The 12,935-nt window shown below is 43.1% G+C and overlaps 1 protein-coding gene across 5 annotated transcripts in view; it reads left to right on the top strand.

Annotated features, from left to right (window-relative positions):
• ABLIM3 (actin binding LIM protein family member 3) overlaps positions 1-12,935 on the top strand; it is a 345,645-nt gene that overhangs the window by 278,761 nt on the left and 53,949 nt on the right. For 4 of the 5 annotated variants that reach the window (XM_068277143.1, XM_068277142.1, XM_068277139.1 and 1 more), the window contains one exon: positions 6,403-6,516. In XM_068277143.1, the coding sequence (XP_068133244.1) occupies positions 6,403-6,516 (114 nt within the window). Of the gene's footprint in view, positions 1-6,384; positions 6,517-12,935 lie in introns of all 5 variants that reach the window. The other variant, XM_068277140.1, reaches the window with a different exon arrangement.

Raw genomic sequence — 12,935 nt, 5'->3', positions numbered from 1 at the left:
CTAAAATGACAGATCATGTATTAAGATGTATTTAAATGTATTTTTTTTAATGTTCAGAGTGTGGGAAAAAATTTTTTAAATGATGTGGGGTCCCCCCTGGGGTTAAAGAGGCTCAGGAGGGGGGACCCCATGTCATTTTTTTTAAAAAAAATTTCACACTCTGAACATAAAAAAAAATAATACATTTACATACAGGTCTCTAGCACGTGAGGGGTTTTTGCTATTAACCGCTAAAGTGGACTGCCAGGGAAACATTTCCCACACCCTGAACAAGAAATTTAAAATCTATTTTCTCAAAACGATATAGTCGTTTTGAAAAAACAAATTCCTCTTGTACCCATTTTCCTCCCCACATACCCAGCAAATTTTGTGTTTCTAGCACATAAGGGGGCTTTGCTGTAAACCGCTAAAGTCGGCAGCCAGGAAAACATTTCCCACACTCTGCAGAAAAATTTTAAAATCCATTTTCTCAAAAACTATAAGGTCTTTTTCAAGAAAATTTCCCTCTTTTACCCACTGTCCTCCTTCACATACTAAGCAAATTTGTTGTTTCTAGTATGTAAGGGGGCTTTGCTATTAACCGCTAAAGTCGTCGGCTATTATAACTTTTCCCAAATCTATTTTCTCAAAAACTATAAGGGCTTTTTGTAAAAAAAAATTATTCTGCTCACTGTCGTCCTCCACATACCTTGAAAATTTGATGTTTCTAGCATGTAAGGGGGCTTTGCTATTAACCACTAAAGTCGACGGCCGTTTGCCTTTCATTAACCTCCTTGGCATTCAATTTCCCCAGGATTTCTGTGCAAAAAGTGGTCCAATTAATTTGCATAACCTTTTTTTTTCCCCTGTAACTTGCCAAAATGGGCCCATTTATCAGTTTTTCTGTTCAAATCCTGGTGTATTGAATCACTCTGATAGAATCTGTCAGGAATCTATTGCCCCACGTGCCTGACTGATTGAATTTTGATTGATTTTTGCAGCGTGGAATTCTATCAGGCGGCCATACTGCAGCCAAACATTCTCTGTTAAAATGAGGCATGATTCTCTGTTAAAATGAGGCATGATTTCATGTATTATGCAGATAAGTGTATGCAGAGATGGCCAGCAGGCAGCCATAGGTGACAGCTCCACAATTCTAGAAGAATAACTTAGACTAGACACTTATTAACTGAAAGAAACTTACCACAGCCTTTATTAAAAACATTATGGGCTGCTGTGCTCAAGTGGTTGGCAGGAGGCAGGTGGACCTGGGCTGGCTGCTGGCAGCAGAGTTCTCTCTGTAATCAGAGTATAGGGGGTGGAGCCGTGTGGGAGAGTAGGTGGTGTTGTGACAGGAGGGGCGGGGTCGCGAGTGAAGGGGCAGGGCCACATCCAGTGCTGTTCCTGTTCTGGGCTCGGCCGGCACTATAAACTTAGTAACTTGGGTTACTTAGTGTCGGTAACTTAGTGTAGATAACAATATCAATGCGCAGTAAGACGGCAGGTGGAAAATAGTCCTTTTTTACCTGCCGCCTCTCTGCAATGAATGGTGGGGTGGGGAGAGTGCTGGGGACATGGTCGGGCCTGCCTTGGACCTATAAAATATAAAATGCATAATGGCAATCAGGAACAGGCGCCCTCTAGTGGCTATGAGCCCCATAGAAATGGCTATGGTTGCTGTGGTGATCCCTAGGCCACTGTGCCCCCACTACACCTCTAGTTATACATACTGTTAATAATTTATCAGCAAAACACCTTTTCCTTGTTAAATTATGCTGCTCCTTCCTGTTATCACTCACTACTTTTCCCTGAATAAGAGCATTACAGTATAAAAAGGATATTATTTGTGAGGTTGGACCTAAACCTACATTGCAGTATAAAAGCTCTTTTGGATAGCTAAATATAGCAATGGGGCAAAAGTGTCAAAGATAAGGAAGAAAGAAACACTACAGCATTTGTGTCCCAAAGTCAGACCTTCTCTCAAAAAAAGTGGTATTTGAAGGATCTCCCAATTATTGAAAATACACAACCCCTGAAATAGTGAAAAGGGGAAAATAACCTACTGATCTATAAAAAACAGGCAGTAGTTACCCATTGGCCATCTGAGGTCACTGAGTTAAAATCTGATTCCTTGTCTTAAGACACACTACATTCAGCATAAAATCAAATGTTTTATTATTATTATTAAAGGAACACTCCAACGAAAAAGTAAACACTTAAAATCTGTCAGAACCAAGAGGTTATGGACTAGTCCATCTCCTCATGGGGGATTCTCAGGGTTTTCTTTGTTTTCAAAACCATTTCCTGAAGGGCGATTGCTAACTCAAACTGCTAAAATAGTGTGCAAGTGAGTAGGGAGGCTGGTTGGTATCTCAATATTTAGGCAGTTAAACTGCTGTTCAGGAATTGTTCTTGAAAACAAAACCCTGAGAATCCCTCATGAGGAGGTTTTAACAGCTTACTTTTTTTGCTGGAGTGGTCCTTTAAACAATTCTTTGTGATAGCTTATTATGACGACTACTGAATGAAGTGGCAGAGGCACATGAGAGGCTTCTGGGTCTGCATTCCTTTGGTTGCCTAATCCATCTGTGCTGTATAGCTTCTCAAAATGTTCTGCAACAACTGAATGGAGGCAAGTATGGAAGCTGCCATTTTTATTTCCTTTTAAAAATGTCAGTTGTCTGGCATGCCTGATCCTTTGGCTTCAGAAGTATTTCGGATACACACCTTAGCAAGCATGCAAAAGCAAAAACCTCAACCAGTTTTGCCAAGCATGATCACATCGTAGAGGCTGAAACTGGGGCCATTCAGAAGCATGCTATATTGTAATCCTCTTTGTTGTGGCGTCAGTAAAGAGGAAGCATTCTTGCTAAGCTTGTGAAATATTCAGATTGTTACAAAGTCTGTTGGTGTGTTGTACTTCCAGCATGTGTAGATTGTATGGGTAACAAGCAACGTTTGCTTTTATAGTGTGTGCTATGTACAGAGTGTGGTAGTGTATATAGAACAACTGTGGTGTTTAGAGGTCAGGAAGGTACAACTCCAGATAACTATAAGTTGTGTTATGGTTTGTCTTTTCTTCCTTCTCTCCCTTGGCTAACGCTGGGCCGGCTCTCTACCATCATGTAAGTAAGAGACTTATTCCAATTCTCTCTACAAAATATGGCTGATGTCCTACTGGTTACTAACATATTTACTCACCCTCACAAACTGCAACCTATTATCTAGCATTTCCCTGCTCTGCATCTGCACACCTCATATCTCTACTGACAGCTCTAATCCTCTATAATAAAACCCCTTTGTCTCTGCGTCCCATGTCCGTGTGTGTGTCCCTGCGTGCTACTGCGCATGTGCCGCAGGGACAGCCGTTGGACGGGAGCAGGACAGGCAGGGGGGCGGGCGCCCGCCGGCGCACATGCGCGGCGGTGGCGGCGGTCACAGGAGGATGAAAGGGAGTGGAGGGAGGCGGGGTTTAAACACAGACCTAGAGCCCGTTTTTAAAAAATAGTTGTAATCAGCTTCTCCATTGCACACCAGTCTAATTGGCTGCCACCTTTGATGTATTGTAATCATTTGGATTCAGCATAAAAATAGCTATCTCTGCACCAATCCAGGGGTTCTGTGTGGCTGATATTGTGTTGAAACCCCTCCCACAGTGTGATGTCAGGGCCATGGCCCTAACAGTTCCCTGTCTGTAAACTGCATTGCATTGTGGGAAATAAAGGCTTTTTCCAAATGCCAAGCAAGCAGTATCTTAGTCTCTGTGTAGAGCTCTCAGTAAACAAACATTACTCAGAGATCACCGAGCAAGACTAAAGATTTTGTCACCTGTGATAAATTTCAGAATGTAAATCAGAGTGACGAAATATTTGGGGCAATGACTGATTAATGTATCAATTAAAATTGTAAAAATAAGCAGTTTTTTTTATTTTTTTATTTTAACTACAGTTTTGAATAATGTTGTAAAGGAAAGCTGACACGTATTGCACATGGTTCTGATCCAGTTCTGAAACATGCCTGAAGAAGAAACTTAAAGTTTAGAAAGCTTGCAAATAAATCTTGTACCGTAGTCATTAACCTTCCTGGTGTGTTCGGGGTAAGCCGTGCAGGAGGATTTCTCAGGCCCTGCTGGGCTGATTTGCATAATTTTTTTTTTTGCTACACGCAGCTAGCACTTTGCTAGCTGCGTGTGCATACCGATCGCCACCGCTCTGCGCCGATTCGCCGCTATCCGACGCGCCGCCCTGCCCCCCCCTCAGCCCCCTGCGCAGCCTGGCCTATCAGCGCCAGGCAGCGCTGAGGGGTGGATCAGGACTCCCAATGACGTCACGACGCGATCCCGCCCGTCGCCATGGCGACGGGGAAGCCCTTTAGGAAAAAAAACATTCTTTGAACGGGATTTCCTGATCGCAGATCGCCGGAGGCGATCAAAGGGGATGGGGGGGATGCCCAGGGCTCACTACATGATTTTTTAAAAAAAACATTTTAAAAAACCTGCTGCGCTGCCCCCTGGCGGTTTTTACTAGACTGCCAGGAGGGTTAAAGGTATCACCTAAACAACTTTTGTTGTTATGTCTTCGGACATATTGCACAGTCTAGATGTGCAAAGCTGCTAGAGAACTATCTCAACAAGCCTAGAGAGTGACTATTAGTCTTTATATTGGAGTTCATAAGTTGCATTGAGTAAATACAGCTGATAAAAAGTATTTAAGTGTTGCTTCATTTCACGCTGCAAAGCAATAAAATGTGCATATTTCGAAGGAGTCATTGTACATATAAAATTGTCTAGTACCTAGGTTCTTAACGTGTGGTACGCATACCCCAGGGGGTACTTCTGATGGTTCCAGGGGGTTCTCTGGATATACTTAAAGGATACCCGAACTGAAATGTGACATAATGAGATAGACATGCGTATGTGTAGTGCCTAGCACACAAATAACTATGCTGTGTTCCTTTTTTTCTTTCTCTGCCTAAAAGAGTTAAATATAAGGTATAAACATCAAAAAGAAAAATGCTGGTCTGGCACTGTAGCTTTAATGGATGTCAACAGGTGTACAATGGTAAAGGCAATAGTGTAGCAAAAAGTGGTACACAAATGTAAACAGGTACTTATCGTGCTGCTGCTGGGGTGAGGGAGACGTCTGTGGGCACCAGTGGGTGCACTGTACATACCCATGTCTATCTCATTATGCCACATTTCAGTTTGGGTACCCTGTAAACAAATTTAGAGTTTTAGAAAATTATAACTCTTATTTAACTACACCAAATCAGTATTTTAGCTAATTAAAAGCAATGGCAAATGCTTGGAAATGGTTTAGAACCAATTATCATGTACTACAATTAAAAATATATATTTATCAAGGGTACTTGTGATAATGTTTACTATGCTAGGGGGTACTTGGTGAGTACAGGGTTTTAAAAGGTGTACATACCAATAAAATGAGAAGCACTGGTCTAGTGCATGTAAGTCAGGCATGGGCAAACTTGGCCCTCCAGCTGTTAAGGAACTACAAGTCCCACAATGCATTGCAGGAGTCTGACAGCCATAGTCATGACTCTCATAAAGGAAAATGCATTGTGGGGCTTGTAGTTCCGTAACAGCTGGAGGGCCGAGTTTGCCCATGCCTGATTTAAGTGATGTTCTAAATGTCAGCTCAATATTACAGGGTAGGAAATGAGGATCCCCCAGCCCCTTCCTGTACCAGCCCCTTCCTGCCATCAGCAGAGCCACTGGTTTCGCCACTAGGTCAAATCAAATCAAAAATAGCTTTAATGGCAGGACCAAGATACTGTACATACAGGCAAGGCCAAAGCAAAGGGCAATGGGGACATGAAAGGGGATGAATCCTGGGGACAGAGCAATGACATTTTTCTCAAAAGGCAATCATGGATTGTTAATGAATAAGGTTCATTTTTGCCTTCTTGTAGATAGGAGATCCACAGCACAAAACACCGCCTAGTTTCAGCTCAGTTATAATTCTAGTCTGTCAGTTATACCTTTCCCCTAAGCATACTACTACAACAGTATGCTCTGTAGGGAAGGACGATTTGCTGCACAGGCAGTGTTCTAATTGCGATTGTACAGAAGAGCTAAAACCCTGAAAGGATTCAGTTTTATTACGATGAATGAAGAACATATAAGCTAGTCAATAGCCAGAGTTATTATGTAAGAACACAGTGAGTGATTAGAATTGACAGGGTGTAGAAGATCATTTGTTTTTAGAAGCTGTATAGGGAATATGTTATTGCTTCATTTGACAGTTACGGGTGCTGAGGGGTCAATAGTGATATTGGATGAGGCATGTGATTATTACTTTAACTGATTGCTAAGCTAAGTTATTAAAGATCTTATTGAAGCTTTGAAGGCTCTTCTGTTATTTCAGTTTGTCTCTTGTGTTTTTCCAGATGATGATCCTGATGAAGCAACTAAAAGCAAAACAAGTGACGATCTTGTCCAGTCCTCCAAATATCTCCCGTCATACAGCCCTGATCCGTATTACCAGTCTGAGCCCGAGTATTGGATGTACTCACCAAAAAGTAAGGAGTGTTCACCCCAGTACAGTGTCTCTCTGGAGAACATTGGCCAGAATGATATTTCTAGAATGTTATTACATCTTCATTCATGTGCAGTTCAGCAGGTGTGTGTGTGAAGTCAATATAGTGGTATTTTATTTCAATCAAATGAAATGAGTGTAATATGGTGCTCAGAAGGGTGTGTTGCATATCCAGCAACCAAACATTTTCTATACTGTTGGCAGGTTTACCATGGAACTAAGATGTCCTCACAAACTAGCACTGCAAATCGGCATCCCTCCAGTCAGTGTCAAAATGCACATATAGTGTATGTTTCTTACTTGCAGCATAAAACCACTTTTGTAGTGTAATAGGTGTGGCTAAAGCTGGTTAGGAATCTACTATGAACACGTATTAGTGCTGCACAAATCTTTTTGTAGTATACTTCTATTAAAAATATTTGTTACCATTTCTAGCCAGCTATGAATTTCCAAAACTGATGGTAGGAACAAATTGCACTTCTTTTCAAGCTGCAGTACAGTACTCTCAGTACTCTGCAGTACAGACTGCACAGATATTTTCAGTCTGCATAATTAATAAGCCGTCAAAAGCAGGAAGCTTTAGCTTTAACTGACAACTATCAATAAACATGTTTTTTGCATTGGGATGAATAGTTTGTCTAGGTGTTCCAAGCACTGCTGTAAATAGTTTCCCACGTATCACTTACTTACTTATTAACAGCACTTGAAAACTCCCTTTCAATCACTGACTACTTTAGTGTTTTTATCTATAAGATCCATTGTTTCTTAGATCCAAACAAAATCACAAAAAGATGAAAATGAAACCATGAGGCTGCTTTTGCTGCTTGGTGTAGTGCGATCTTTCACAATCGCACCTTGCATTATAGCTGTGGTGCCACCAAATCAGTGAGGCATACCTTCCATTGAGGTTCACACCTAGGGCGGTTTTTTTAGTGTTTTTTTGAGTGCCAGCGATTAAAAAAAAAAATGACCTAAAATCGATTGTGCAATGAATCCTTATGGGATAGTTCATATCAGCGCGGTTCGTCTGCTTTCCGCTCAGCAAAGCGCTGCCTGTACAATTTTTAGGGCGATTTGACTACATTGGAAGGTATAGGAAAAACGCAAAACGCTCACAAAATCGCTTTATGCGGCAATTGCGTTCGCGCTCTTAAGAATAAATGCATTGTATTTATTCTTTTCCGGGTCAAAGAGATCACTTTCTGACTTGCGCCCAGAAATGAAAAAGAAATCACTCTCCAAAAGCGCTTTACAAAAAATCGTAGCGCAAAGGTAATCGCTGGGAGGGGAAAAAATAAATCACTCACAAAATCGCAAAACGCTGGCCTCAGCAATTGTAGATTTAGATGTGGACAAAGCCTAAAAGCATGCCTCGCTTCCAGGGTATACATGCACATTGGGTGGTAACGCATTGCATGCAGAACCTGATGCACCGCATTCAATGGGATAGGGCTATCATTACTTCTGCGACGGGATGCAAAGGTTTTCAGCAATACGGCGGGCCATGTATAGTGTAAATGGGGCCTGAGCGTCCACATTTAGGATTGATTGTGTGTTCATGTACACAAAAAATAAGGTAAGAAAGGTAAGAATTTGTGGCATATGAGCCGAACTAAAGCAACTCCACAAGTGGCGTATTACTTTAATGGACAAAGTTCCCCGAGAGTCATCAGGCCATGCCTGCATGCCCAACAATCCTCTAGCAGGCTGCCCTAGAGCAGGGCTTTTCAACCTTTCCACTAATTGCACCACTTTTATTGCGTGAAAACTTTCAAGTACCACCAGTGTGCCTGCACAGTAGATTGGATGTGATCGGGCTTGGCTGTTTCTGCTGGAGCCTGAATGCAGAGCAGCTACTGCGCATGCGCACACACCGATGAGGAGAACTATGGGGCTCCCAGCACTGGATCCCATCTACTGAGGAGGAAGGGTAAGCCTCTTTAGGATACAAAGGCCTCCCCTTCCCTGAGGTAAGTACCCTCCCCCCCCCCCCCCCCTTCGGCACTTTTTTCTTACAAGGTACACTTTAAGAAAAAAAGGCATTTGAGAGGGGAAAAGTAGGAGACATTGGTGGGGGAAAAAAACTACAATTCGATTGCTAGCCTACATATTGTCCGTTCCACCCCGCCCCACACACACACACGCTTCAAGGAATACTTAAAGGAATACTATCGATGTATGCATTTATTTTTAAATGCTGTATGTTGTAGCACACATCAGGGCAAGTACTAGAAGCAATTTGATTCCTCACACAGCTGTTCCTCTCAGCTGTAAAATCCTCGTCAGTTTTGGCGTCAGTGTTGGATACAAAATGTATCTAATACTGACTGCTCCCAGAGGGCTAGACCATGTCTGCACAGGGGAGTTGCTATCAACTCCTCAGTTTATAGTTTAATTATCACCTTGCTGAAAGAATCTTGTTGATATGGTGGTAAGGGGTTAAAGATTCTAGCAATGTGTGTTTATTATCTTTGCTTCTCTTGACTGATAAAGATACTAATAATGCTAATTGTAAACAGTGGTCTGCCCCTCTCAGCAGCTTGTAAAGTGGATGCAGCCTGGAGTGTATCACCTCAAGCAGACAGCCAGGCAAGCAGTCTGAGTGTAAACACAATAGCTAGGTATATTCCAGCAATATTACAGCTTATTTAGTTACCTGTTACCACCTCAGATCAGCCTATTTCTCCTCATGTCTCCTGCATGCTGTGAGTGACACAGTGACATATATTTGTGAGCTGTGTGACAGAGTAACCAAGCAGCTCAGGGTGACCCAAACTACTATGAGCTGTGTGAGAAATGAATTTTTAAGCAGGGATAGAGGGAGAGAGACCTGGGTGAATAAATAAAGTGCCCCTAGCACTAGTGGTAATGTGTACACCAATATAGAGTATCAAAAAAAAAAAGTCGTTTCAATCGATAGTACTCCTTTAAGTGAAAAAAAAATGATCTTTACTCACCCGGGGCATCCCTCAGCCCCCTGAAGCTGTATGGTGCCCTCGTAGCCCCACTCCGATCGTCCTGTCCCCGCCGGTGGCCACTTCCGGGTTCGGCGACAGGCTGGGAACGCGGGTGATTCTCTGCGTTCCCAGCCGCTATATCACCCTCTATGCTGCTATAGCAGCATAGAGGGTGATATAGCGGCTGGGAACGCGGAGAATCACCCGCGTTCCCAGCCTGTCGCCGAACCCAGAAGTGGCCGCCGGCGGGGACAGGACGATCGGAGCGGGGCTACGAGGGCACCATACAGCTTCAGGGGTCTGAGGGATGCCCCGGGTGAGTAAAGATCATTTTTTTTCCACTTAAGTATTCCTTTAACCCCTCTTGTGGTCTAAAAAATTCCGCCAGGAGGCAGAGCAGCAGTTGTTTTTTTTTTTTAAATCATGTAGCGAGCCCAGGGCTCGCTACATGATAGCCGCTGCTCAGCGGCATCCCCCCGCCCGCTTCGATCAGGAAATCCCGTTCAAAGAACGGGATTTCCTGGAGGGCTTCCCCCATCGCCATGGCGACGGGGCGGGATGACGTCACCAACGTCGGGACGTCATTGGGAGTCCTGATCCACCCCTCAGCGCTGCCTGGCACTGATTGGCCAGGCAGCGCACGGGGTTGGGGGGGGCGGCGCGGCGCGACGGATAGCGGCGATCGAGCGCGGGGCGGCGGCGATCGGTGTGCTGACGCAGCTAGCAAAGTGCTAGCTGCGTGCAACAAAAAAAAAATTAAGCAAATCGGCCCAGCAGGGCCTGAGAAAACCTCCTGCGCGGGCCAAGGAGGTTAATTATAGGTAGCCTGGTCCCACCACCTGAGAGCTAGGCAGTGACTCACCACAAAGTTCGGCTCCCCCTTGCTCACTTCTTACTGCGCTGCCCTGCGGAATAGTTCACACCTCAGATCATTGGTAAGCCAGCCGCAGTGAAGAGACAGCCAGGCAAGCGGTGCACAGTGATGGCGTGTATACTTCAAATGAGCAGTGATGTCACTTTCTGTATCTGCGCCATCACTGTGCACCGTTCGCCTGGCTGTCTCTTCCCCACTGATCTGAGGTCTGAAGTATGCTGCAAAGCAGCACAGCTAGGAGCGAGGGAGGGGAAGCCAAACTTTGTGGAGGCAGGACAGGACCAGGACAAGTGGCAGGTGGACAAAAAAGTGGCAGGCAAATCTGGTGTGTACCACCTGGCCAACAGCAAAGTACCACCGGTGGCAAGTGTACCACAGGTGCAAAGCCCTGGTCTAGAGAGATTAGCCTGTCTAGTTAGGCCTTATCAACAAGTAAACAGCAAGTGTAAATTAGGGCTGTCAGGTGTGCCACTCTATGCCATAGTTTGGGCTAATATGTAAACACAGGAGGTTAACCCTTTTGTGTTCCTACGACACGAGAAAGTAAACACTGCAGTGTTTTTGTAAGATTTCTGTAAGTTGTAACAAAGAAATGTTTTTCTTTAAAGTTATGATGCTGTTGCTTATTTCCTTAGAGCAGAGAGGAAGCTCTCAGTTTAGGTCCGCTTCAAAAGCTGACAGAACCAACAGGTTTTGGACTAGTCCATCTCCTCACAATGGAGTCTCAGGGTTTCCCTTTGTTTTCAAAAGCATTTGCTGAACGGCCATTAAGTCTGACTGCCAAAATAGTGTGCGAGTGAGTAGGGACGCTGGCTTGTCGTATTTTGGCAGTTAGACTTAGCAACTGCCATTTGGGAAATTATTTTAAAAAACAAAGAAAATTGTTGTATCCCCAATGAGGAACTCGACTAGTCCAAAACATGTTGGTTCTGAAAGATTTTAACTGCTTACTTTTTCACTATAGTGGTCCTTTAAAATGGTAATTTGATAACAACCGTGAAGGTCAGGATGCACTGCTGCATTGCTGAGCTTATTTCAGTAATATCTCAGACTCTCATGTGCTGTGCTGTGTTTTGACAATATACTGCTGCATGCATTTCTGTGCCAACACACTGCTGTCTCATTTCAATTAATACTGCCATGCAGAGCAAAACACGTGCCATACATTTTTGTAAAGAAAAGTAAATGGTTGGCACTCCAAAAAAATGGTACAGACAGATCTGTAATTCATTCTGTAATTAAGATGATCCAAAATTCCAAAGCAACAAAGTACCTCTTTATAAAAAACAGTGGACGTTCATCTGAAAAACAACTCAGCAACAATAAATCACCACAATGCATAATAAACAAATACATTTGAAGTAGCCCAAGAAAAAGAGGGTCACCATTGTGGAGGAACACCAGTACCAAGCACTAAGGTAGAGAATGTGTGGACAAGTTTCAAAGGTGGCTAAAAGTGCTGCTAGCCTGGAAAGAGAACGAACCACTATGAAAGTTGAAGCCAATAAATGGGTCATTAGACTGGGAGCAAGATAAGAAGATAAAAAGCCAACAGGCTTTTTCCTCCACTCCCTCTCTACAGTTATCCATATAATAATTCCTTTTTTTGTATAGCGCTTTTCTCCTGTCGGACTCAAAGTGCCTGCGAGGCAGCCACTACAGCGCACTCAGTAGCAGTAGCAGTGTTAGAGTGTCTTGCCCATGGAACTCCTTACGGAATAGGTGCTGGCTTACTCAATAGGAAGAGCCAAGATTTGAACCCAGGTCTCCTACGTCAGAGGCAGAGCCCTTAACCATTGCACTTTCCAGCCACCATATCTGATCTGACACCTGTCACTGTTAGAGATAGCCAGTTTTAAATTGTGCAAATCGTGATGCAAATCTAGCCCCCAAAACACAAAATGAGGTGGCAAATCAACATTCAACACTGAGGATCTCAAGGCTTGTGTTTGCGAAATAAATAAAATAGGAAAGGAAGAAGGAAACAATTGGAAAAGGATAGTCGAAAAATGGAACTTGAAAAATGACTGTTGGAAAATAATGGCAGTCGAAAAACAGTTGAAATTTGGCTGTTGGAAAATGACAGTTTAGAAATGGCAGTTTAAAAATGACAGTTGAAAAACAACAGTTAAAATTTGGTAGTTGTAAAATGACAGTTAGAAAATGGCAGTTGAAAAATGACAGTTGGAAAATGGCAGTTAAAATTTGACAGTTGAAAAATGACAGGTAGAAAATGGCAGTTGGAAAATAACAGTTGGAAAAAAGCAGTTGAAAAATGACAGTTGGAAAATGGCAGTTGAAAAATGACAGTTGGAAATGGCAGTTAAAATTTGGCAGTTGGAAAATGGCAGTTGGAAAAAAGCAGTTGAAAAATGACAGTTAGAAAATGACAGTTGGGAAATGGCAGTTGGAAAATGGCAGTTACAATTTGACAGTTGGAAAATGGCAGTTAAAAAATGACAGTTGGAAAATGGCAGTTACAATATGACAGTTGGAAAATGGCAGTTAAAAAACAACAGTTAAAATTTGGCAGTTGGAAAATGGCAGTTGGAAAATGGCAGTTGGAAAATG

This window comes from Hyperolius riggenbachi, chromosome 3, assembly GCF_040937935.1.
Source record: "Hyperolius riggenbachi isolate aHypRig1 chromosome 3, aHypRig1.pri, whole genome shotgun sequence".
Lineage (NCBI taxonomy): Eukaryota > Metazoa > Chordata > Amphibia > Anura > Hyperoliidae > Hyperolius > Hyperolius riggenbachi.
Note: the sequence above shows the minus strand (reverse complement) of the source record. Positions and strands in the feature narration are given on the sequence as shown.